The 24117-nt window shown below is 40.8% G+C and overlaps 1 protein-coding gene across 2 annotated transcripts; it reads right to left on the minus strand.

Annotated features, from left to right (window-relative positions):
- Positions 1-1021: 1021 nt before the first annotated feature.
- ASB15 (ankyrin repeat and SOCS box containing 15) lies at positions 1022-24001 on the minus strand. Of its 2 annotated transcripts, none has more exons than XM_083366642.1 (10): positions 23935-24001; positions 17174-17314; positions 16268-16320; positions 15808-15939; positions 15276-15434; positions 13526-13771; positions 12365-12536; positions 9272-9842; positions 7853-8006; positions 1022-1520 (listed from the first exon to the last, which is right to left on the minus strand). In XM_083366642.1, the coding sequence occupies exons 2-10, from the start codon at positions 17290-17292 to the stop codon at positions 1348-1350; spliced, it is 1779 nt and encodes a 592-aa protein (XP_083222768.1). In that variant the 5' UTR covers positions 17293-17314; positions 23935-24001; the 3' UTR covers positions 1022-1347. The 2 variants fall into 2 exon arrangements, with proteins under 2 accessions (XP_083222768.1, XP_083222769.1); XM_083366643.1 differs by having other exon boundaries at positions 17174-17340; positions 23935-23967.
- Positions 24002-24117: the final 116 nt, after the last annotated feature.

Genomic DNA, 24117 nt, shown 5'->3' on the forward strand with positions numbered 1-24117 from the left:
CCTCATTCTCTGTCGTCCCCTTCTTCTCTTGCCCTCAACCTTTCCCAGCATTAGGCTCTTCTCCTTCCTTCACATTAGGTGGCCAAAGTATCTGAGTTTCAACTTCAGGATCTGGCTGTTCTGTTCCAACCTACGACCGGCCCTGTTTGTGTGTCAGGGACAACCCCTTTTTCCTTTTTACAGTCAATAGGATGGAAAAACCCAACCCAAATTTATTTACAGTTCAAACAAAAAATCAACAGAATATTTCCTTCAATAAATGAATCAAAATATCAAACAAGAGTAAACAAACAAGAATTAAACATAAGTAGCAAGAACAGACCAGGATTCTCTTAGAATGTCTCCAAACGGTTGCCTTCAGCAACCAGCCCTGCCCACACCTTCCCCTTTTATTATCAGTCCCAAGGTGTGGCTTCTCACTGCCTTCTCCTCCTCTCACTGAGTTGCTTCATTGATTTTCTCTGCTCTGTTTGAACGCCTTGCAGTCCAAGGGACTCGCAGGAGTCTTCTCCAGCACCATAGTTCAAAGGCCTCAATTCTTTGGCGCTCAGCCTTTCTTATGGTCCAACTTTCACAGCCATACATTGCAACTGAGAAGACCATAGCCTTGACTATACACACTTTTGTTGGCACATATTTATATATGTATATAAAAGAGAAACTAAGATGTGAACATCAAATAAATAGAAATATATCTTTGTCTTATTTGACCATTGATGATATAGTGAGTTGCCCTGCAAAATAATCCTAAAACAAAATTAATTATGAGTGCTAAGCTTCTAATCTGCAAGCTGTGAAAAATAGGGAAAAATCCAAAATGCAAAAGAAGATTCTTGTTTAAATACAATCCTCATAATATTTAACATGTTTTTTTAACTCTTAACAATTTAGAATTACAAGTTATATTGCATAAGAAATACTTTCTATTAGAATATTTCCAGGATTTAATTATGATATGCACTAAGAAAAAACACAATTTTTTAACCAATGAACAAACTTTATTTCTTACAGAAATGGAGAAGATGGTAATGAAACACAGTAAAATCAAAATGCATAGGCAGGAGGGAAAACTAGCACAATTCTACAAGTACTGTATGTAAGTATAAAGTTAATATTTCACACATGTAAAGTTGACAGCCATTTTCTGCTTCTATGACACAAATGGAAATGAAGCAGTGAAGCTGGTGCCATTCCCCCCCCCAAAAAAAATTCAAGTGTAAGGTATAAAAAAACTTTTTCATGGGCCTAAGGAAATCATTAAAAGCAATCTCCCATTTTGCAATTTAGGTATTTTGATCCAAAGCTTTGTTAACTTTAATACGTAAGGGAATGTGTCTAGGATTCTAATCATTCCAAATGTAATTCTCTTCCATAAAGATCATATTCTTTGAAGAGGATAAATTTTGTTAAAATTGGGGGGAGAGGAAGATTCTTCACAGATAGAGTCTTCTCTCTTCTCACTAATCCTATAGATTTACGTATTTTCAGACGGCACAAATGTTTTAGTGAACGAGGATTCTCTGAAAGACAAAAAGAAATGAAATGAAATGGAAAATATGTCTGATTAATTTAGCACTGAAGAATCATACGGTGGGCAGTAACCTTAGAGATAATTTGGTCTAACCCCATACTCAGTGTGAAATACATTAGAGCATGACCTCCACTGAAGCCAAACTGATGATATCATATGGCAACCTGTTTTTGTGGCTTACAGCTCATACAATCAGGAAGCTTCTCCTGGTGTCTATCTGAATCCACTTTTTGAATTCACTGATTCAAGTCTTGATCACTGGAGTGAGAGAGAATATTTTTCATTTCTCCTTTCATGTGACTTCATATAGTTGCTGCTATCATATCTCCCTTCAGTTGTCTTTCTTATAATCACACCTGATTTCCAGAACTTGGTAGCTCCCCTTCGCTCCAATTTTCAGAATTCTTTTTGAACTGTGATGCCCAGAACTAGACACAGCACTCCAAATAAAATCTGAAGAATGCAATGTAGAATGGAATATAAGTTCCCATGATCTGAGCTCTTTGCTCCTATTAATGCACCCCCAAGATAGCATTTGCTGCTATTAATGCATCCCCAAGTTTTTACAGTTGCATCACATTCCTAGTTCATGTTTAATTTGTGATCAATGGCAGTATCCATATCCCTTTCACATGTACTACAGCCTTTTTATCCTAGTGCCTTTCTTGTTTTCTACCTAAATGCAGAATGTTACATTTCTCCCTTTTGAATTTTACCAGCTATTTATGTCTCCAAGCTTTGTGTTATATGCAAACTTAGTACCGAAGTTGTTTATTTATTTATTAATAAAGCTTTAGATAAAAGCTTCCTAGATAACAGGCATGGTAAAATCCAGAGAAGTCTATGGTGAAAACATCACATCATGTGATGTATGCTGACCAAAATGAGACACACTGTTGCCAGCTGCCAATGCAGTCTAAAAAAATGCTTCTGTAGCACAAATGAGTAGCATTTAATTTAATTTAATTTAATTTAATAACATTTATATACCGCCCTTCTCCCTGAGGACTCAGGGCGGTTCACAGGGCAGAATAAAATAGCAAATACAAACATTAAAAGGAGATTAAACAATTGCCCTAATTAAAAACAATAGAGGTACAATTCTAAAAAACCCCGAGATAAAATTAAAAGACCAAAGATAAAACAACCCCACCGATCCCCATCAGGCTAGGCCAGCTTGTACAAACAAAAATGTCTTGAGATCGCGACGAAAGGAGCGAAGGTCGGGCGCCATCCGGAGCTCTACCGGTAGCTGATTCCACAGCTCCGGAGCGCCCACAGAGAAGGATCTCCCCCTGGGGGCCACCAATCGACATTCTCTGATCGGTGGCACCCTGAGGAGGCCCTCTCTGTGGGAACGCACAGGGCGCAGGGAGCTTGATGCCGGCAGCAGATGTTCCCTGAGGTACTCCGGCCCCATGCCATGGAGGGCTTTAAACACCGTTACCAGTACCTTGAATCTCACCCGGAAGACAACTGGCAACCAATGCAGCTCACGGAGCAGAGGTGTAACGTGGGAGTATCGGGAAACTCCCAACACCACTCTCGCGGCTGCATTCTGTACCAGTTGGAGCTTCCGGGTGGTCCTCAAGGGCAGCCCCATGTAGAGAGCGTTGCAGTAGTCCAGACGAGAGGACACGAGCGCATGAGTGACCGTGCACAAATCATCCCGGCTAAGATAGGGCCGCAACTGGCGCACCAGGCGAACTTGGGCGAAGGCCCCCCTAGTCACAGCTCCTATGTGGTCTTCTAAGGTGAGCCGTGAATCTAGGAGGACTCCCAAGTTGCGAGCCCTATCTACGGGGGGTAATAGTTCACCCCCCATAGCCAGAGGTGGAATGTCCGAATAAACCCGGGATGAAGATATGCAAAGCCACTCAGTCTTGTCGGGGTTGAGTTGAAGTCTGTTCCTCCCCATCCAGACCCGAACCGCCTCCAGGCAACGGGACATCACGTTGAGGGCATCACTGGGGTGGTTTGGGGTCGAAAAGAAAAGTTGGGTATCATCAGCGTATTGATGATACCCAACTCCAAAGCCACGAATGATCTCACCCAGCGGCTTCATGTAGATGTTGAACAGGAGAGGCGAGAGGACCGACCCCTGAGGAACTCCACAAATGAGAGACCTCGCGGTCGACCTCTGCCCCCCTGCCAACACCGACTGCGAACGTCCCAAGAGTTAGGAGGAGAACCACTGTAAAACTGTGCCTCCCACTCCCAGTCCCCTGAGACGCCGCAGCAAGATACCATGGTCGATGGTATCGAAAGCCGCCGAGAGGTCTAATAGGACTAGAACAGAGGAATGCCCTCTGTCCCGAGCCCTCCAGAGATCATTCACCAGCGCGACCAATGCCGTCTCCGTGCTGTGCCCGGGCCTGAAACCCGATTGGTAAGGGTCTAGATAATCCGCTTCATCCAGGACCAGAGGGAGCTGATGCGCCACCACACTCTCAACAACCTTCGCAAGAAAGCGGAGGTTGGAGACAGGACGAAAGTTGTTCAATACAGCTGGGTCCAGGGCAGGCTTCTTGAGGAGAGGCCTCACCACCGCCTCCTTCAAGACGGCGGGGAAGATACCCTCACTCAAAGAAGCCGATATAACTGCCTGGAACCAGCTGCGTGTCCTCTCCCGGGCTGCATAGACCAGCCAGGAAGGGCACGGGTCCAATAAACATGTGGTGGTGCTCAGCCTCCCCATGATCCTGTCCACTTCCTCCGGAGTCACAGAATCAAACTCCTCCCAGGTGATATCGACAAGACCACCTGTGTCCTGATCGTCAGACTCTGCCCAGTCAGAGTCCAGACCGGTCCGAATCCGAGCGATTTTGTCCGACAGATGTTGGTTAAACTCCTCGGCACGACCCTGCAAGGGATCCTCTCTCACCTCCTGATTTAGGAGGGAGCGAGTCACCCTAAACAGGGCGGCCGGGCGATTATCTGCGGACGCAATAAGGGTGGCAAAGTGGTTAGACCTCGCCTCCCTTATTGCAGCGAGATAAGACCTAATGTAGGCTCTTAGTCGCAATCGGTCGGATTCGGATCGGCTGGACCTCCAACCGCTCTCTAGGCCCCGTCTCCGACGCTTCATCTCCCGGAGCTCCGCAGAGAACCATGGAGCTCGACGGGATCTGCACCGGGTCAGGGGCCGCAGGGGTACAACTCGGTCAAGAGCCTCAGTGGCCGTCCTTTCCCAGGCTTCCACTAAGGCATCAGCCGAGCTGTGAGCAAGGAAGGCAGGTGGGGACCCCAGCGCGGCCTGGAACCTCTGGGGATCCATTAAGCGTCTGGGGCGGTACCATCTAAGTGGTTCCAAACACCCACGGCGGGGGGTGGCAAAACGGAAGACCAGCCGCAGGAGATGATGATCGGTCCATGACTGGGGCATAATAATTGGAGAGCCCCCACCAAGATCATCTAACCACCGTCCAGACAAAAAAACTAGGTCAAGGGTGTGGCCTCCTTCATGAGTCGGTCCCAAAATTACTTGCGTCAGGTCCATGGCCGTCATGGAAGCCATGAACTCCCGAGCCAACTCAGATGCTCCTCCCAGCGATGGTAGGTTGAAGTCCCCCAAAACTATAAGTTTCGGGAACTCAACCACCAGCCCAGAGAGGACATCGAGCAGCTCAGGCAGGGCTGCTGCTGCGTGACTAGGCGAAAGGTACACCAGCAGCAAGCCCAACTGCGCACCAGGGCCGCATCTCAAAAAGAGAGACTCACACCCGACTATCTGGGGAACGGTGGCCTCCCGCGGACACAAGGTCTTTACCAAGGTCTTTACCATACATTTCAAATTTTATTATTTCTTTGCTGGTATTAGACAAATGATATCGCTTAAACTACTCTTCTCTTATTGATCAAATCTAGTCTAGCTTTCAGATACTAGAAATTCAAGTCAGTATTTCAAATATATCAGTTTGGAAGGATAGCCATTTATTTATGATGCCAATTAAACTAATAATTATTACAATTTCAAGACTTCCGGTTTGCCAAGTCAGCTGACATAGACATCTGGAGGACGACCGAAGAGTTGCCCTGGAGGGACGACCAGAAAGAAGGGGCTTTTGCAGAAATGCGGGGGAGCCGCAACCCCCGTTAGTGCCTGCATTCCCTTCGTACCGGCGGACGAAAGACTGGCCATAATAATATGGCCAGTTACTAGGCTGCAGACAGCCGAAGTCAAACTTACCATCAGGCAACATTAAAGCAGTGTGGAAGAGACAGGGGTAAGATTCCTCTCTTATACCTTAATGTTCTTCTTTTCACCTAAATAAGCTGCTAAGTACCTTCCCCCCTGTGGAGAGGGAGGGGGGAATTCAACCCTCCCATCAAATAAGCGGCGAGCAAGCCCAGGGGTGTTTTTTAAAAAAACGTTGAAAAAAGAAACGGACTAAAAGAAAAGAATGTTCAAAGTACTTGGGGGACACCCAGTGGCTAAACCTGAAATTGCAATCTGACTTTCTCTTTAAAAAAATCAAGAAAATATTTAAGAAAAACAAGATAAGATTAACCTTCAACACCAGATGTGAAACTTCAGTATGGGAGAGTTTCAAAAACAAATCTATGCTATGTGGGAAATATCTTACCAAACTTATCAGTTCCTTTCTTCAGCTGGCGATGAAATAAGAGCTTTTGGAAAAGAACTAGAAAGCATCTCGAAGAAACAAACTCAAACTGTGACTACAACTAATATTTTATTGGGACAGAACTTAACAGAAGAAATTGAACAATCAAATACATTGGCAGAAGAATTAAATATTTGACAAATACAGACTTTTGAAGATTATAATGGAAAAAAGGTGGAAAAAAAATCTATTCAGACCAGGACAATTATATCAAGAGGCGAAAATAATGAGAAGATTTGGTGCTGTTAACAGGCTCCTCAATCTTTCAAAAGTGGAGACTGGAGGGCCACTTCAATATGATATAAGAACACAAGAATGCTTTGATGATCCTGAGGCAAAGAAGCGAAAAATGACATGGCAAAGGAAGAAAGGAAGAATAAGATTGAAGAAATATGGACATTCTTAAGAGGCCTGAAATAGATAATACCAAAATAGACAGGATTGTATTTGGATTACAAGAGATTGTTTTGATGAGTAGATAAAAATACTAATTAAAAAAATAAAAAATAAAACACAGATGTATGAATACTAACATTGAAATATTAAGTTCCTTAAATGATATGGGTTAAGATGTATATATGTTAAAAATGATAGAATGTAACTAATATACTTGAATATACTTTAATACATCCATGAGAGGAAGAAATTTGGTTAATTTTTAATATGTGGAAACTATAAATGAGAAACAAGAATATTATAGTCCTCCTCCTCTTTCTCCTCCTTGCAATTGGTATTCTAATGACTACTATTCTAATATTGTACTACTAATATTGATATGGAAATGAGATAAATAAGAAGTGTATTACATTACTAGGTATTGGAGAAGATTGTGTAAAGGGAAAGGAGGTTATTTAGCAATATGAAAATGAGATATTTTAAACATTTAATTTTAATATCAATGTAAAATTAAAGCTAGAAAAATATATAAGGTGTTTGATGTTTTAAAGATGGAATGTTAAAATATAAAATATACTGAAGTATTAATAAATACAAGAAAACTATTAAATGACTGGTGGATAGCAATGAGAAATATGTTAATTTAGATAAGAGATAGTATGTATTAAATGAAAAAAGAGAGAGGAAGTATTGGTTACAACAATTTGGAGATTTGTAATAATATGTATTTGTCTGAAATGGAACTATTGTAACCCAGACACCACGTTGCTTTTTAAAGATACTATTGTAATATTGGAATAATTAATAATAATAATAATAATAATAATAATAATAATAATAATAATAATAATAATAAAATAATAAAAATAAAAATATTAGAATTTCAAAAAGATGTGGAGTTTTCACTTACAAGGAAAAGTGGTTTAGAAGTTCCAAATACACCCATTTGTACATTAGATCATAAATTATTGTTCTTTGCCATTGATTTTGTATTACACATTTGCTTTTCTGTAACTATAGTTCTGTAATAGGCTTCCTACCTATAGAGTCTCTTGGATTCCAAGATCAATTGATTCCCAAGATCAATTTCTCCCCTCTATTGCTATAGCCTTTGTTCACCTAATCTTTATATATTCACAAGACTATAAGTACATCTGAAGATGGTATTGTTAAAAAGCAGGACACATTGTTATAACATAATAGCATCAAATTATTCAAAATCTTCAAACACAATACATTTTTCTTTTGTTTTCATAGATTAAGCAGCTGGACTAATTCCAAGACAACAGTATTAATTTACCTAATATTTGCTGGATTTCTGGCCATTCTTTCTGAGTCTCTAAGACAAATTTAAGTTTAGTGCAGAGAGGAACATAATCCATATAATCTATCAAAATGCGGACAATGGGTCCAACTAAATGTTTCATCCAAGGAAGTGTAATAAAGTCGCAGAACTGAAAGGAAATATGAGAAGTGTTATACTAAATTATTTTCTAAAATGTATTATTATAGTATTGTGCAGAATTCACAACAGATCATATCATAAAACAAGATGCATTAATCCAAATATTTCTTTAAAAGGCAGAAGCTTGTTAGAATTCTTAAAATATTACAGTGCCATTTCATTGTATTTGCAGTTCTCTATATCTCTTTGAATAGGGACGCGGTGGCTCAGTGGGTTAGGACGCTGAGCTTGCCGATTAGATCGGCAGTTTGGTGGGTCGAATCCCGAGTGCTGCGTAACAGAGTAAGCACATGTTACTCGTCCCAGCTTCTGCCAACCTAGCAGTTCAAAAGCACATAAAAATGCAAGTAGAAGAATAGGGACCACTATGGTGGGAAGGTAACAGCATTCCGTGCGCCTTTGGCGTCTAGTCATGCCGGCCACATGACCACGGAGACGTCCTCAGAAAAGCGCTGGCTCTTTGGCTTTGACACGGAGATGAGCACTGGCCCCTAGAGTCGGAAACGAGTAGCACGCATGTGCGAGGAACCTTTACCTTTTATATCTCTTTGGGAAGAAATTGGAAAGCTATAGTCTGAGCTTAAGTACCTGATCTTTACTGGTATATCTAATGACTTATAAAACATTAAACATTAAGCTTGTTAACAAAATAGATCATAGAACTCTTCTTTACAATACAGCTGAAGTTCATATGATATCTTGTGTTTTAATAGATAGCCTAAAAGTACCTAAATAATGAAATGACTACATTTGATAGTTAAGATGTAGACTTGCAACATTTTTGTAGGGAATCTAAGAGTCCTCTGATACCACATAATTTAAGTTTTCCATTGGATTAACTTGTTCTTCCTTTCTTTCCATATAGCACTAGGCATATTGCTGGCACTGCTCTATCAACAGTTCTTCCCTTGGCTCCACCCTTTGGAAGAAGGGTACATCTAATAGAGCAATATAATGCCGGCATCTCTAAGCATGTTTATCAGTAGCAGAGACAAGGACATAAACATGTGTCAGTGTTTTCTTTTTACAACAGCTTTTATCCTCATGCTACACTTGGCCTTTGTCATTATACCTAAAAATAGAAGAAGGAATAAGCATTGTTCATACAGATCTTAGTCACAATTTACTTTGGAGGAAGAGATACAATCAAAGTGAAATATCTGAGATCTTAAACCCAACAACAGACAAACCTAACACACTCTCCTTAACAAATGTTGATTAATAATAATATTAAATATAAAAATATATTCTTACAGGGTTATCTTTAATTACACAAGATGTCCAGCCTGGTAATATCTCTTCCTCTGTTGTTGGACACAAAAAAGAATTTCCGAAGATATTGCCATGCATGCAATCAAAACAGAGGTCCACGTTGTACCCATGGTTAAGCAGCAACCTTAGCATGACTTCATCATTCAAGGCATATTGAATGGCACTGGGAAAATGAGTGTCATTCACAAGGTTAAAATAACAGTTGACATTTGCTCCATAAGAAAGAAGCAACCTTACAATTTCATGGTTGTTTGCTCTCACGGCCACCAGAAGGCAATTGAGAGGATCTTTATTGGGGTCTGCGCCAGCTTGCAATAATATTTCAGTGGAAAGAATGTCATTGTTGGAAACTGCAAAATAAAGCGCCGTTTTCCTTTCATCATCATAACTTTGTGAAATGTGTTCTGCCAGAAGAACATTGACATCAAACCCATTTTCAATTAGGAGTTCCAGGCACTGTGGATTTTGGCCATTTGCTGCTGAATGGATGGGACTCTGCCCACTTTTCCGAATTGCAGTTCTGGATGTAACTGGAATCAGGAATTTCAAAGCCCTAAAAATAGGGAAGATGTATTTAATGTGGTGGCTAAAATACAGACAACAGATAAGTTACAAAGATAAAGCTTAACTCTGGACTGTATAATTAAGATAGCAGAATTTTGTGTATTTTTGTGTTCAGAAGACTCAGCTTCAGTTGCTGATGCCTGTAGATTACAAGAAAATCTCAGGACTAGGACATTATACAGATAGCTAAATACCCAATGAAATTAGACAGTATTAAATGGCAATATTTAGCCTACATTCATCTTTGCATCTTGGCTTGAATTGGTGTACAAGTTACTATGGAGACTGTAGGCAAATCTACCTGTCTCCCATACAACAGTTTTACATGTTCCTGCTCAGATACAGAAGTAACTGACATATTGCTGCCATGCCCATTATACCACTCATGGAGTCTGGCACTCATAAATCTGATTATCAGAAAGGTTAGTTCTCTTTCTGATCAATAAATTACAATCTTCCTTCTGCAAGACCTAACTTAGACAACTATTACAAAATTTTCCAACTTTCTCACAATAGCTATAACTCATTATTGTCTTAGGTTTCTTTTTTGATGTTCTATAAATTTTATTTATGTTTTATTAGTGTTTTCTGTGTTTTTAATTCTGTGATTGTGCTTTATTGGTCTGGAATTTACAGTCAAGATTTATTGAGTGTAAATAAATCTACTTCCTTCAACTTGGTTGATGTGATGTTTCTGTGATGAAAAATAACTCTATTTTGTAAAGAACCAATTTCCCCATAACAACATACTGCACTTGAAAGATGTATTTTGATGACAGTATCAATTTAGTGACAATCATCTGTGAGTCAAAACAATTTCACTCTTATAACTTGAAAGCAAGCATTTGCCTTTTCAGTGACTACTAAATACAATGGTCAGCAACTTAGCTACTTCAATCTTTTTGAGATTTATAGCATTATCACTACTGCTTAAGCATTTAGAATTTGCCCTTGATACTCATGCATTCAAGATCATGGAATCACTTGTAAGAAAGAGATCTAGGAACAAATTTTTGTCCACTAAATCTCTTTTCATTTCAAAAAGTTCATTGTCGTGAAAGAGCTCAAAAGTAGGAACTAAATTTTGTCACATAACACTTGAACATTATTTCTTTCCCCTTCTAAATAAATCTGGGGAAATGTTTGATTAGCATTCTAAGAAGCAAGTCTGGACCCTTCCTTGAATGATGATGAAACCCAATTTAGAGAGATATCCAATTCCCTATTAGGTTCATCTGAGGAGACAGCAAAACTGTCCTCCTTGTTTTAAAGAAGGAATTAATTTAAACCAGTATTTTTAGATTGAAAACCTAGTGGAAAAAAGTATGTACCCTGTGGAATGTAGCTGTTCCTAACATGCCTTTCTTCTTGACTGTTTCTTACTCTTCCCATCTTCACTGTTCTTAACTTCAGAAAGAACCAAACAACTGATAGGGAGAACAGTCAATTTTTTCAGCATTATTATTTTTTTCTCCCTTAGCTCATTTGCCACGAATAATAAAGACCATAAGTTACTACGCCTAGGGTATATAATTCTGTCTGATAATTAAACTAAACGTAAACTTAAAATTGAAGAAGAATGAATGATAGAAAACAAAATATATTCTTATATTTTTAAGACAGTTTCCAAAACCACTGCAAATGGCCTGTACCGGTAAGTATTGTAGAAAACAATCATCATTTAGAGCAGACATGTCAAACTCGTGACATCATGTGACGTCGCGCGACGTATCGGAGCTTTTTCCCCATTGCCGGCAATGCGGTGGGCGCGGTTTCGTTGTGATATGTCCGGCCCATGGGCCGGCAGTTTGACACCCCTGATTTAGAGGCAAGATCATCTAAGATACAGCTTGAGGGAAGCAGAATTGGTGAAATTTGTCTTGGTTTGATTTTTAATTTTTTTTGTATACAAGACTACGCATGTTTAGATTTACGTAAATTCATAGACATCTTGGAGGAGAGCAAGGGGAACAAATGACAAAGCCCACATATTTACATAAGGAGCAGAGCTTACGTAGCAATATCACAATGCAGGTTTCATCGTTCTGAAGAGGCCTATGGACCCAGCAGATGTTAAGATTTCTACAGATTTCTCCCTCTTGTTTTTATTTGTAAAGTAGCTATAAAATCAGGAAAAGCTTTATTGTAATGGGAGGGAAATTTAAGAATCACCACCAGTTACAGAAAGATGCAAGCATGTATGATATTCCTAACCATTTAAAGCCACTGCACTCTAGTGTTCAGCCATGAAAAGCAAAATCCCATTTATTTCTTTAAAAAAAACAAAAAACCATAGGATTCAATGGAATGTATTCTTAGGAAAGTTTGTATAGAAATTCAGCCTCTGTTTGAAGGCACCTCCAGGAAAGTTCCCCCTTTTTTATTTTTTTGCATATGCTGTTTTATAACCCTTGCATACGCTGTCCGTTTACAGTGTAAATAAATAACAAAACTGTCATCATTCATTAGGTAAAGTTGTTGGATGAAGAAATATAAAAGGAACACACTCACAAATAGTGTCCTTCATATGCTGCTCTGTGTATTGGAAGATGTCCTGCCTTATTAGGCAAATTGCCACTTCCCCCATATTCCAACAGCAAAGCTATACAGTCTGGATTACCACCACCAGCTGCTTCAAAAAGTATTGATGACCCATCATCAGCTGTTATGTTAATATCACCACCTAGTGGCACAAGAGAAAGTAGACCTAGGTCTCAATATTTACTTATTCATCACAATTTTTGAAATCTCTGTACAGTATCATCATGCTCCAATCAATTCCTTATTCTCCCAGTTACAGACTATCCAAGCATTTTGCCTTTGGTTTCCCTGTTTTGAAATATTTTATGAATTGCTACAGCCTTACTAAGAAAGGCAAGTGTCTACTCATTGAATTTGCTCACGTTATCAAGGCAGTATGAACAGTAACTACGAGTTACTAGTAAATCTATGCCAGAACTCTATGTACTAAATTCAATGGCTTCACGGTAGTTAATGTAGACATGGGAAATATACACATTTCCAAATATATATCTTTCCAAATGTTATTGAATTGTAGTTCCCACCCAGCCAGTGGGAAGAAAGATGGAAATTACAGGAAATAATCCTATTCCCTACTCTGTCCGGTTTATCCAGTTTGATGCTTCTAACTTATTGTGCTCTTATTGTGACCATGATAGATGTAAAAAACAAATAAACTTTAGTAGGCCTTGCCTGTGTCCTCAAAAGCCATACAATCTGGTACTGCCTTCTTTAATATCCACTGTAGCTTCCAAAAGCATAGAAAAGTGGATTTAAGTAAATCTGAGTTAGGCAGCTAACATGTATTTTTAGTTGTAAATCTTAGGAAAGATGTTCATAAACTATTTGAAAGCAGTGAGGAACTATTCTCCTGCTTGAGCAGGGGGCTGGACTAGAAGACCTCCAAGGTCCCTTCCAGCTCTATTCTATTCTATTCTATTCTATTCTATTCTATTCTATTCTATTCTATTCTATTATTCTATTCTATTCAATTCTATTCTATTTCTATTCTATTCTATTCTATTCTATTCTATTCTATTCTATTCTATTCTATTCTATTCTATTCTATTCTATTCTATTCTATTCTATTAATTCTACCATTGTTATAGCCAAAGTTTCATACCTCTTGCAATACAAATATTGTTAACATACCTTTATGAATTAAATATTCCAATACATCACAGTGTCCATATTCAGCAGCCACACCTAAAGGTGTTACTCCGTATCCATCTTTCTGTTGTACATTTCCACCATTCTTCATAAGAAGGACAACAATATCACTGCGGCCCTGTTTTGCAGCTTCATGCATTGCTGACCATCGTTTAACACATGGTTGGTTGATGACACAGTTATATTCAATCAGAATGGAAACCATTTCATGTGATTTCTGCCTTACAGCTTAAGAGTTATGACAAAGAAAAAAGAAGGGAAATATTTAGATGTCATATATTTCAAAATAACCCACTGCAATTGATGTAACAAAATCTTGTGTTTTCACTGAATACAAATACATGATTTTAGCTTAGTGTCAACATCCAGCTCTAGAATCCAAATAAAACTCCAGTTTATTCTGTTTCCAAAAATCTTATTATTTATTGAATACATGGCATGGCAATGTCAAAGCATAACTAACTCAGGTTCCCAGACACCAGTTCATAGAATTAAACAATAATTTCTCCGGTCAAACCCCCACCCTCTCACACAGTCCATATAAGCAATTTCACTTTGTTATGGGAACCGTCTGCTTCCTCTCCAAACCTGCTGTAGTGTCCTTGGAAAGGCTTCAGGCTTTCATGGTCTTCAGTGGAATCATAGAGATTTAATTTCTCCATCTAACCCACTCTAAAGCAACACCTCCCCACTCTTACTCTAATGGCAAGTTGAAATGAAGAGACACATAACTGCCAAAGTTTCATTCTTGACACTTAGTTTGTGATGCAGATCAAATTCAACCTGTTATTCAGATTTATATTTGCATTTGATTTTGATAATAATTAAAAATATTTTAGAATTAAGGATATTTTCCCTGCTTTATTTGCTGAAGAATCTACAACAAATATTCAACTTAATGGACCATTGGGGACAGCAGTTCAGCTACTCTCTACTGGCTATTCATCTGAAAAGAATGACATCTATGATGTTGTCATAACATATTAAAATCTTCTAAATCAAAATTTCACTGTAATTACAAACAAGAAAGAGGGATTAAAAGATCATTCTGGAATTAGTGGCATGCAAACAAAAGAAATACATTATTTCCTATTGTCATCATTCTTATATCATGGACACTAAACGAAACCCAACAGATGCTACAACTATATATTTTTTAAAATTCCTTCATCAGTTTTAGTGCATAAATTCTGTAAAAAATACAGGGACCAAGAAGATTAATCTGAAAGTGAAAAAAATGAAACATAACTGAGCAACTGACAACAAGCTCTGCTACATTTCTATCCAAGTGGAAATCATCTCAAACGTATGTTCCTCTTCTTTGACTTCTCTTAGCACATCTTCCTCATGTGCTGAAGGCTTTCCCTGGAGCTATGCTATCAACACAAAATTAGGTCGTTGCTCAAGAGAATACACCAGAAGCACAAGAATGACATGAAAGTTAGTCTACCCCTTCTGGCTATCAGTGGAGGGGTGGGTGGGAAAGCTCATTTACTAAGAGACCTAAGGAAGCAGTACATTAAAGAACTTACCATATGTAAGATCAACTTGTATGTGTAAGCAAAGTTATAAAGGCAGGCTATGTGTAGTAGAGCTTAATGAGCTAAACATAAGAAACTCATATGATTAAAGATGTGCGTAATCAATTTCCAGGTTCTACAGTGTTCAGCCTCTGATCCTACAAGCTCTAGAAACAAGCTAAAATCCCCAAAGCCATTTATAAAATAATTACCAATCAGAAGAGGTGTTTCTCCTTTTCTGTTCATGGTATTTGGCCAAACTCCCTTTGCCAACAAGGTCCTGACATTTTCCACGTGGCCAGATTTGGCTGCCAAAGTTAATGGTGTTTCTCCATCACATGTCTTATATTCCCACATACTTTTATAAGATGCTAGGTTGAATTAAACATAAATTTATCAGTGCTGCAATTGTTATATGCATATAATTGCTTTAGAAATGTTTAATAGATCATGTACAGTCCAAATCTCATGACATTACAGTTGCACTGAATAGATGCTTTTGCCACAATATATGCTGGCTAAATATAATTAGGTGGTAACACCTAATGAACCTTCATCACTGAAAGTACATATAGATGTATCCATGAACACACCTGAAGTGGAGCTCAAAGTTAAATAAGCTTATTGGTGCACGTTCTGGAAACAACTTTGAATTCTTTCAGCATCCTAGGTGAACATTGACTGGACACAAGTCTTTATTCTTCAAATGTATTGATTCTAGCTTCAAAATCTGGGCCAACTTACCATCCAGAATTACTTCAAGTATTTGCTGAATTGGCTGAACAGCAGCTTCATGTAAAGGAAACCAGCCTCTCTCATCAGCTTCATCCAGAGCATATTTGTATTTCATATAGTTTTGAAGATCAAAGACTAGTCCTAAAATAAATAATCTAAGGTGAAATGAAGCAAACATTTAGGAGAGGCTACTGTTATCTTTAAAAAGACAAGAAAGGCTTGTTGTAAAGATTAACACATTTAGTAAAAGCACAAGCTTTTATTGATTAAATGTGAGGTTTTGTTTTGCTCAGGAAGGAGCTATAGATACCCATGAATATATGGGGAAACAGTTGATCCGGTAGGCTAGATACAAAGAATTTTTAAAAATACAGTATGTGACAACTCATAATGCAAACAACTGTAAACAAGACAGGCCCCATGCCCTTTCAAACTATAATACAATTAACTTAACAATAGGCACATATACCTTCTCTTATGGCAGCTACAAGTTTCCTGTTCTGATCACTGACAGGTACAAACCTATAGGGAAAAAAAACATCTATAGCATCTCACATTTTTGGGGCTATTGCTGTAATCTCATCAAATATGCCTATTTTCTGCTTCTGCAATACTTGTTTCCTTCAAGTCAATCTCAAATTCTGGTGACTTCATGCACACGGCCACATAGTTTCTTCAGCAACTATCCAGCATTTTCTTCCAGTCTGTCTTACAACCCTGGAATATTAAGGTGGTCCCACAACCAAATGCTAATCAGGTGCAGCCTTGCTTAGCTTTTCAAAACCAGCAAAACTAGATCCTATTATTTAGTTGTGTTGTTGTTTTCATAAGTGAATTGGAAAAACTGCATAAGTACTTCTAGTTACAAGTGAATTTAATTGGAAGGATTACAATCTTTTTTTGCGGTCAGGTTCAATGTTTCTCCATCTCTCCTCTTATGTCGCACGTCTCCACAAATCAACTAAAATTGCCCACCTACAGTACATAAGTTATTTGTCCAATTTGAAGGCAAAGCGCAAATATAAGTTGTTCATGAATGCTTACTGCTTTCAGAAACCTGATTTTTTTGAAAATCAATATTAAATCAGGAAACAAAAATGGCTCAATAAGAATGTTAACATTACACTCTTTTATAATTTATTAAAATATGTATTTTAAAAAGATTAGCATCACTGTAAGTCATTAAAGTAGTATAATAAACACATCAACAGGTTACCACAAGTGAAACTGCTGAAAAAGTTAATAGCCTAATTATGTTCCCTACCTTGGCCTTTAAAGCAATAAATGAAGCACCATGTACTAAAAGGATGAGATACTCAGACTTTAAAGCAGAGAAATTCAAAACAGGGTTTGGCCTACCACATTGCTTAGTTACCTAGTCTCATGATTGGGAGAAGTCCTTTGCTGATTCCGTTCAGTATTAAGGGACTCCTGGATACTAAACTGAATAGCATATTCAGTGAGATCTTCATTAGAGTCCTCATCTCCTTCCATTCTTTTTTTAGGTGTTAAGAAGCTGTTTCAAGCCATAAAAAGATGATGCTAAGTGAAAAATATGCCAAAACATGAGACAATCACAAGTTTATAATTATTACAAAGTTTAATTTCATTCTTCAGATTCAGTATGAGAACTGCAGTACAAAAAAATAAAGCAAAACATATTATATTTTAGCATCCATTAAATACATTCCATTTTGTCAAGCAGTCAGAAAGTTGTAAAGCACAGAATTTACCCAGAATTGGTTTCCTTTGAAAGGAAGAGAATGAAAGTTTATTATTCAGCAATATAAAGACTGAGCATCAACAGATACAAAATTTAAATTTATTGAACACTCTTTCTTTGCCAAAAGTTTAAAGCAGGGGTCTTCAGACTTTGGCCTTTTATGGCTTGTGGACTTTCAACTCCCAGAAATCCTCAGCTAGCGTGCCTGGCTGAGGAATTCTGGGGGTTTAAGTCCACAAGTCATAAAAAGGCCAAGTTTGAAGAGCCCTGATTTAAAGCAATGCTTCTCTAACTTTCTGCAATTAATTGCAGCTGTTTAGAAAATGTGAGGACTTCAATTTTTTAATTATTCTGTCTTAATTATTTTTATGACCTCAAGGAGGCAAACATATCTAATACTCTGTCCTCTTGCTATTTCCCCCACAACAACCATCCTGCAAAGTGAATTGGGCTGCGAGAGAGTGACTGGTCCAAAGTCACCCAAGTGGTTTTGATACTCAAGTGGAATTAGAAGGGGCGTTGTCTTACCTGAATGCCTTTTCTCATGATGATGGAGAATCCACAAATGGGTTAACTCTGTCTTCCTGCCCAATTAGACTAAGTCTGTCAAATTTGCCACGCCTCTCCTGGGGCAGGATACCTCCCAGCCACGACAAAGGTGAAGCTATTGACGACAGTCTGACGTGTTAGCTCCCATACCCCTGACACAGGACCTGACGGACACTAAGGGGTGGGTGTGGATTCTCCATCATCATGCCGAGAAAAGGCGTTCAGGTAAGACAAAACCCCTTCTCCAGCACGATAGATGGAGAATCCACGAATGGGACATACCAAAGCTGTCCTGTCCCTATGGGAGGGAATCAGTCTGGGCCTGTGTCCCACCCTGTGGCACTATTTCTTGTAGCACTCTCTGACTGAATGAGGCATCCGCGGAGGCAAACCTATCCAGTTTATAATGCCTCACGAAGGGGGAAGGTGAAGACCATGTTGCCGCCCTACAAATGTCCCCAATGGACACTTATGTCGCCCACGTCGTGTAAGTTGCAGCGCTGCGAGTGGAGTGAGCAGTGATATTACTTGGAACTGACAGTGAATGTGATTGGTACGCCCCTGCAATACAAGCCTTGATCCACCTGCCTATAGTGGAGGCAGAAACCTTCTGCCCCAAAGTAGAAGGTTGAAAGGAAACAAAGAGGGCTTCCAACTTGCGAAAGGACGCTGTCTGCTTAAAGTAGTGGCGTAAGGCCCTGTGGACGTTCAGGGCATGCCATTGACATTCCAAGTCATGAAATGGATGAGGACAAAAATCTGGCAGAATTACCTCCTGCATCCTGTGAAACAAGGTATTGACTTTTGGAATAGGAGGGATCCAATCGAAGGACCAACCTGTCATCATGAAAGACGCATAAGTCCTCTCTGATAGAGAGAGCTGCCAGTTCAGAAATGTGTTTAGCAGACATGACGGCTATCAAGAAGGCTACCTTGATTGTCAAGAACCGCAGTGTACAGGTTCTGATGGGTTCAAATGGAGGTGAGGTAAGGGCCTGCAAGACCTGCGGCAAATCCCAAGAGGGATACCGGTGAACCACGGGTGGTTTGGTGTTGGTCGCTCCCTTGAGAAATGAGCATACCACAGGATGTTGAGCCAATGGCTCTGAATTGCCACATGTAAGTACCATGGATAGAGCCGCCACTTGTCTGCGGATAGTATTGGGTGCCAAACCCTTGTTGAGCCCCTCCAATAAATAGTCCAAAATCCTCCAAATGGTAATAGCCGAGAGATCTAACTGGTTCTTTGCCCACCAGTGACAGAAACTTCTTCAAGTGGAGTCATAGATTCTGTTTGTTGTAGGCCATCTGGAGGCCTGAATCATCGCAATTACGCCTGGCGAATAGGACTCACGCATCAGGAGCCGCCGTTTAAGTGCCAGGTGGTTAACTGGAACCACTGGGGTTCTGGATGTTGCAGAGCTCCCTGGCTGAGTGTAATGCGACCTGGAGGAATCCCCCATGGGGGAGAGATGAAAAAGCTCATGAGGTCGGCAAACCATGGCCGTCTTGGCCAGTGTGATGCAACAAATATCACCTCTGCCCGTTCTTGCAGTATCTTGCGGATGACCACCGGGATCAGAGGGAGAGGCGGGAATGCATATAGCAAGCCCCCAGGCCATGGACTGCAGAGGGCATCCGTTCTCTCTGCTCTGGAAAGGGGAACTGGGAGAAAAACCTTGGAAGCTGGGAGTTTGCCGGAGAAGCGAACAAATCCAGTACCAGATGACCAAACCTCTCCGATATCTCCCCGAAGAGATTGGTATGCAGACGCCACTCAGAGTGATCCACTGTCGACCTGCTCAGAAAATCCGCCTGCTGATTTGCCTCTCCCAAGATGTGCTCGGCCCTGAGGGAGAAGAGGTTGGTCTGCCCAGGATCCCAACAACTGGGCCTCGGCCATAAGGGACCTGGAACGGGTACCCCCTTGCCAGTTCACATGGGCTTTCACTGCCACATTGTCCGTGAGGACCAGGACATGTTGTCTCACCACCCTGTTGTGGAAGTGGCGTAGGGCCAGATGTATGGCTGTCCTGACATTCCTGAGATAGACTCTGCATAGTTTTGTGTCTATGACCGCACCCAGGTGAAGAAGGCGGGTTGAGGGAACTGTCTGGCTCTTTTGAAAGTTGGAGGATCTTGATAGGCAAGGCCAGGTCTGATTTAGCCATCTGAACAGAAAAGGACTGGATGAGGATGTTGTCTAGGTAGCACTGAATGTGTACCGTAACTGACCTCAAATGGGCGGCCAGTGCCGCCAAAATCTTTGTAAATACTCTTGAAGCCGATGAGAGGCCAAACGGTAAGGCTCTGTATTGATGATGGTGGTTTGTGTAACAGAACTTGAGGAACCTCCGGCGGTCGGGAAGGATGGGGATGTGGAGGTATGCTTCTGTGAGGTTGATAGATGTCAGGAAGTCTCTCCTCCTGATGCTGGCCAAGATGGACTGTAGCGTTTGCATCTTGAATTTCTTGTATGCAAGATAAGAGTTCAGCTCCTTTAGGTCGAGGATTGCCCTCCATCCTCCCAAAGCCTTCGGAATGATGAAGAGGATGGAATAGAACCCCCTTCCTAGCTGTCCAGCCAGTATTGGTTTTACGGCCCTTATTTCCAAGAGGTGCCAAATAGCCTCTGTCATGAGAGCCCTCCTGACTGGATTTTTTGACAGTGGACAAGAAATGAAGCACTCTGGGGGGTTGGATATAAATTCTAGAGACAGGCCACACCTGATTGTGTCAAGGACCCAGGAGTCTGTGGTGGTGGTCTCCCATTTCTGAGCAAAGAGAGTCAATTTGCCAACAATTGGAGGGGCCTCCCTGAAGTCATTTGGATCTTCTGAAGGGACGGCCCCCCATGCTTCAAAAGGGCCATTTGGCCTGAAATTGCGGCCTGGGTCTGTCTCTGGTCCCAGATTGGTCAACTTGACAGTCTGACCTGGGAGGGAAGGAGCGGGAGGGCGGAGCAAACTCCGATCCTGACTCTGATCGGAAAAACTGTCTATGGGCGTACGGGGTAGGCTGTCTATCTGCCCATCTAAGGAGGTGAGACATCACCCTATGTTTGTCCTTGTTTTCCACCAAATAAGGTGTCAAGGCCTCTCCAAACAGCTGACCACCACAGTATGGGGCAGCCAAGTGCCACTTGGATTTAACATCCGCTCACCAGTGTTTGAGCCTGCGAGGAGTGACATTGGAGGCTATGGCTCGAGACGAGAATCTGGCAGCATGTAGTGACGCATTTGCCATGTACTCCGAAGCACCCACTAACTTGCCTAAGTTCTGGGGCTGGTGGATGGATCAGGTTGGGCAACCCTAACAAGCAGGCATATACATAGAATGAAGGCTACTGCTAAGCTTGTAAGCCGCCCTGAGTCTTCGGAGAAGGGCGGGATATAAATGTAATAAAAAAAAACCCTGGTCAGAATCAATCTTAGCAGTAGTGCAGGCCTTATGGAGCAATGATTTGAAGAACGCTGGATTGAATAGGCCCACAAAGAGAGGAGGGTCTGGAGCAAGATCCTCATCCTCCGAGTGCGGCAGGTCCATTGGGTTGTACTCCTGAGAGAACGATACTCAGCTGCAAGGAGACCAGGCAGGAAAAATAAGATCGGAAAAGTCTGGAGCTCCCGACTGGGAGAGATAAGTCGGGGTCATTGAGGCCACTGAATCGGGTCCAGACCTTTGTTGGTGTGTCGAGGCCAAGCCCTGGGCAACCGCCTGGGAGATCAGGGCCTGTAATTGCTCTGGTGACCACGCTCCCTGTGCTTCTGAGGGTCGAAGACTGGCTGCTGTGGGCGTAAAGGTGGCCTCAGGTCTTGACTGTGTCACTCTATGGATAGGAGGAGCCAGTCGAAGGTTGGGTCCCTGGGTGAAAGGAATCATCTCCTCCTGTTCAGCCCTGGGAAAGTAGGATTGGCCAGCGTCCCCATCTGGAGACCAGGCCCTTTGGGTAGACAAGGTGGGAGGAGCAAGATGTGGGCCAAATCCTGAGTCCTCTGTGAGAGGAGAGGACACATGGTCAGAGCCCATCATGCCTTGTTTCTGGGCTTTGGAAAACTGTTTCTCTAGGCCTGGTGTCTCCTGCTGGCCTCTTTCTCTGCCACTTTGGAGGGCCTTTTGCCAAAAATGGCTTTGGCCTTGAGTTTCCCAGCGGCCTCCAGTTTGGAGGACTTGTGCTTTGGCTGCCCAGAAGTGTTGGGGGCACCATGCGAAGACTGAGGTGCCGTGTTGTCTGCCATCACAATGGGAGATATCTCAGTGGTATGCTGAGAGGGATCTCAAGTAGAGGAGCAGAGTACTGACCTGTGGCTGTATGCCACCTCACAGGGATCAACAAGTACTCTAGGGCAATGGTGGCTGCAGGACCAACTTAATGGACACTGGCACACCTGCAATGCTCCTGATGGCCATACCAGTTGAAAGCACCTTTGGTGCATTGGACAGGTCTACTGTGGCGGCAAGATCACTTCAGTGATAACGGCCAGCTCACATGTAGCTCACTTAGTGGCGGCAAGATCACCTCAGTGATAACGGCCAGCTCACTAGTCCTAGTTGGTGGTGGCAAGGCCAAGAATGGCATGGCCAGCACACATTGTCTGTTGGAGTGGACGAAGAAACACCTAGGCTGGGTCCTAAGGCTATAACTGTTGCCTCCTGTAATTGACCATCCATTTCTGAGAGGCTTGTCCAGAGAATGTAAGTAGGGAGGCGAGGTAAAGGTGATTGGATCTGATGTTGTAGAAACAGCCGGAACTGATGGCCACTGTAACCTCAAATGTGTAGCCTGCGATACTATCGCTCTACGGCCTTGATGCCATGGTCAAAAGAGGAGCTCTGGTCAGCAACCACACGTCAGTTTTCTGACATTTACTAATCCCATTGCTACTTGTCTTATTGCTAGAATGCTTCAGCAAACCATTTGTCAGCCCCCCTTTATCAGCATGGTCCACGTGTGAACTTGCTGACCAGCACTAAGTTTAGGGAGGCAGGTATTGGGACAGAAAGCAGGTTCTGAGTTGGCTTAGTGAAGAACTATGTGGGCCTCCATAGATCACCAAAGATCTCTGAACTACACTTTGAAAATCACTAGTCTAGGGAGACAGTATGTTCATAGAACCCAATCTCAGATTTTTGTTTTCTATCTCGCCTGAACCAGTGTGTTCTTTCAGTAACTTCCTGGTAAAAAATGTCGGGGGGGGGGGAAAGAGATTTGGAAAGTCATCTCCTTTGACTGTTACCTAGCTTTCTCTGCTCCCACTGATACACATCACCAGAAAAACCACAACCTATCAACACATATATTACTACCTCAGAACAATCCATATTTATAACCCTATTCACAAAAATTGACAGCAAATTCATTATATTATGATTTAATTTTTATTTTCACATGAAAATAAAACTGAAATTAATGTCACTGACTTATATTCCTGAGCTCTAAAGCTAAAATGAAGCATTTCAAAGTACACAGATTTTACTAATAGTGGATATATTGAGCAGTTTTTCACATCCAGGAATGGTGATTGGTTGGTGTTTAAAAAGGATTTTATTTGTACCAAAGCTTGCTTAAAACCAAATTCTATATGTCTTAGGCATGGATTAAATATTTACTTTTACTCTATCTTTATTTATTATGCTTTATTATTTTTATAAATAATTGTTGATGATTTAACACATTAACAATGTATGCATATCAAGTTCTCCATAATAACAAAGGGAGTAACTACACAGACATAAATTATTCATAGCAAAATAATCTGTCATTATTTCCAATCTCTGTCTGAATTTATTCATAATATAATATTTCTGGTTTTAAGTTAACCGTACTATATTAGATGACAATCTATAAAGGGAAAAAAACCTACCTTTCAAAAGTTTGTCATTGTTTTATTGGCCACTGAATTTCAAACATGTAGAGACATAGGCCTTTGGAGCGGCTGGATCATGTGGTATTTCTAAAATTAAATACGTCCTTGATAGTTAAATTAAGGTTTGACCTCAGACAACTGAAATACAAGCAGCCTACAGGAAAATATGACACACAATTA

The sequence above is a fragment of the Vipera ursinii genome (genome assembly GCF_947247035.1).
Source record: "Vipera ursinii genome assembly, chromosome: 6".
Lineage (NCBI taxonomy): Eukaryota > Metazoa > Chordata > Lepidosauria > Squamata > Viperidae > Vipera > Vipera ursinii.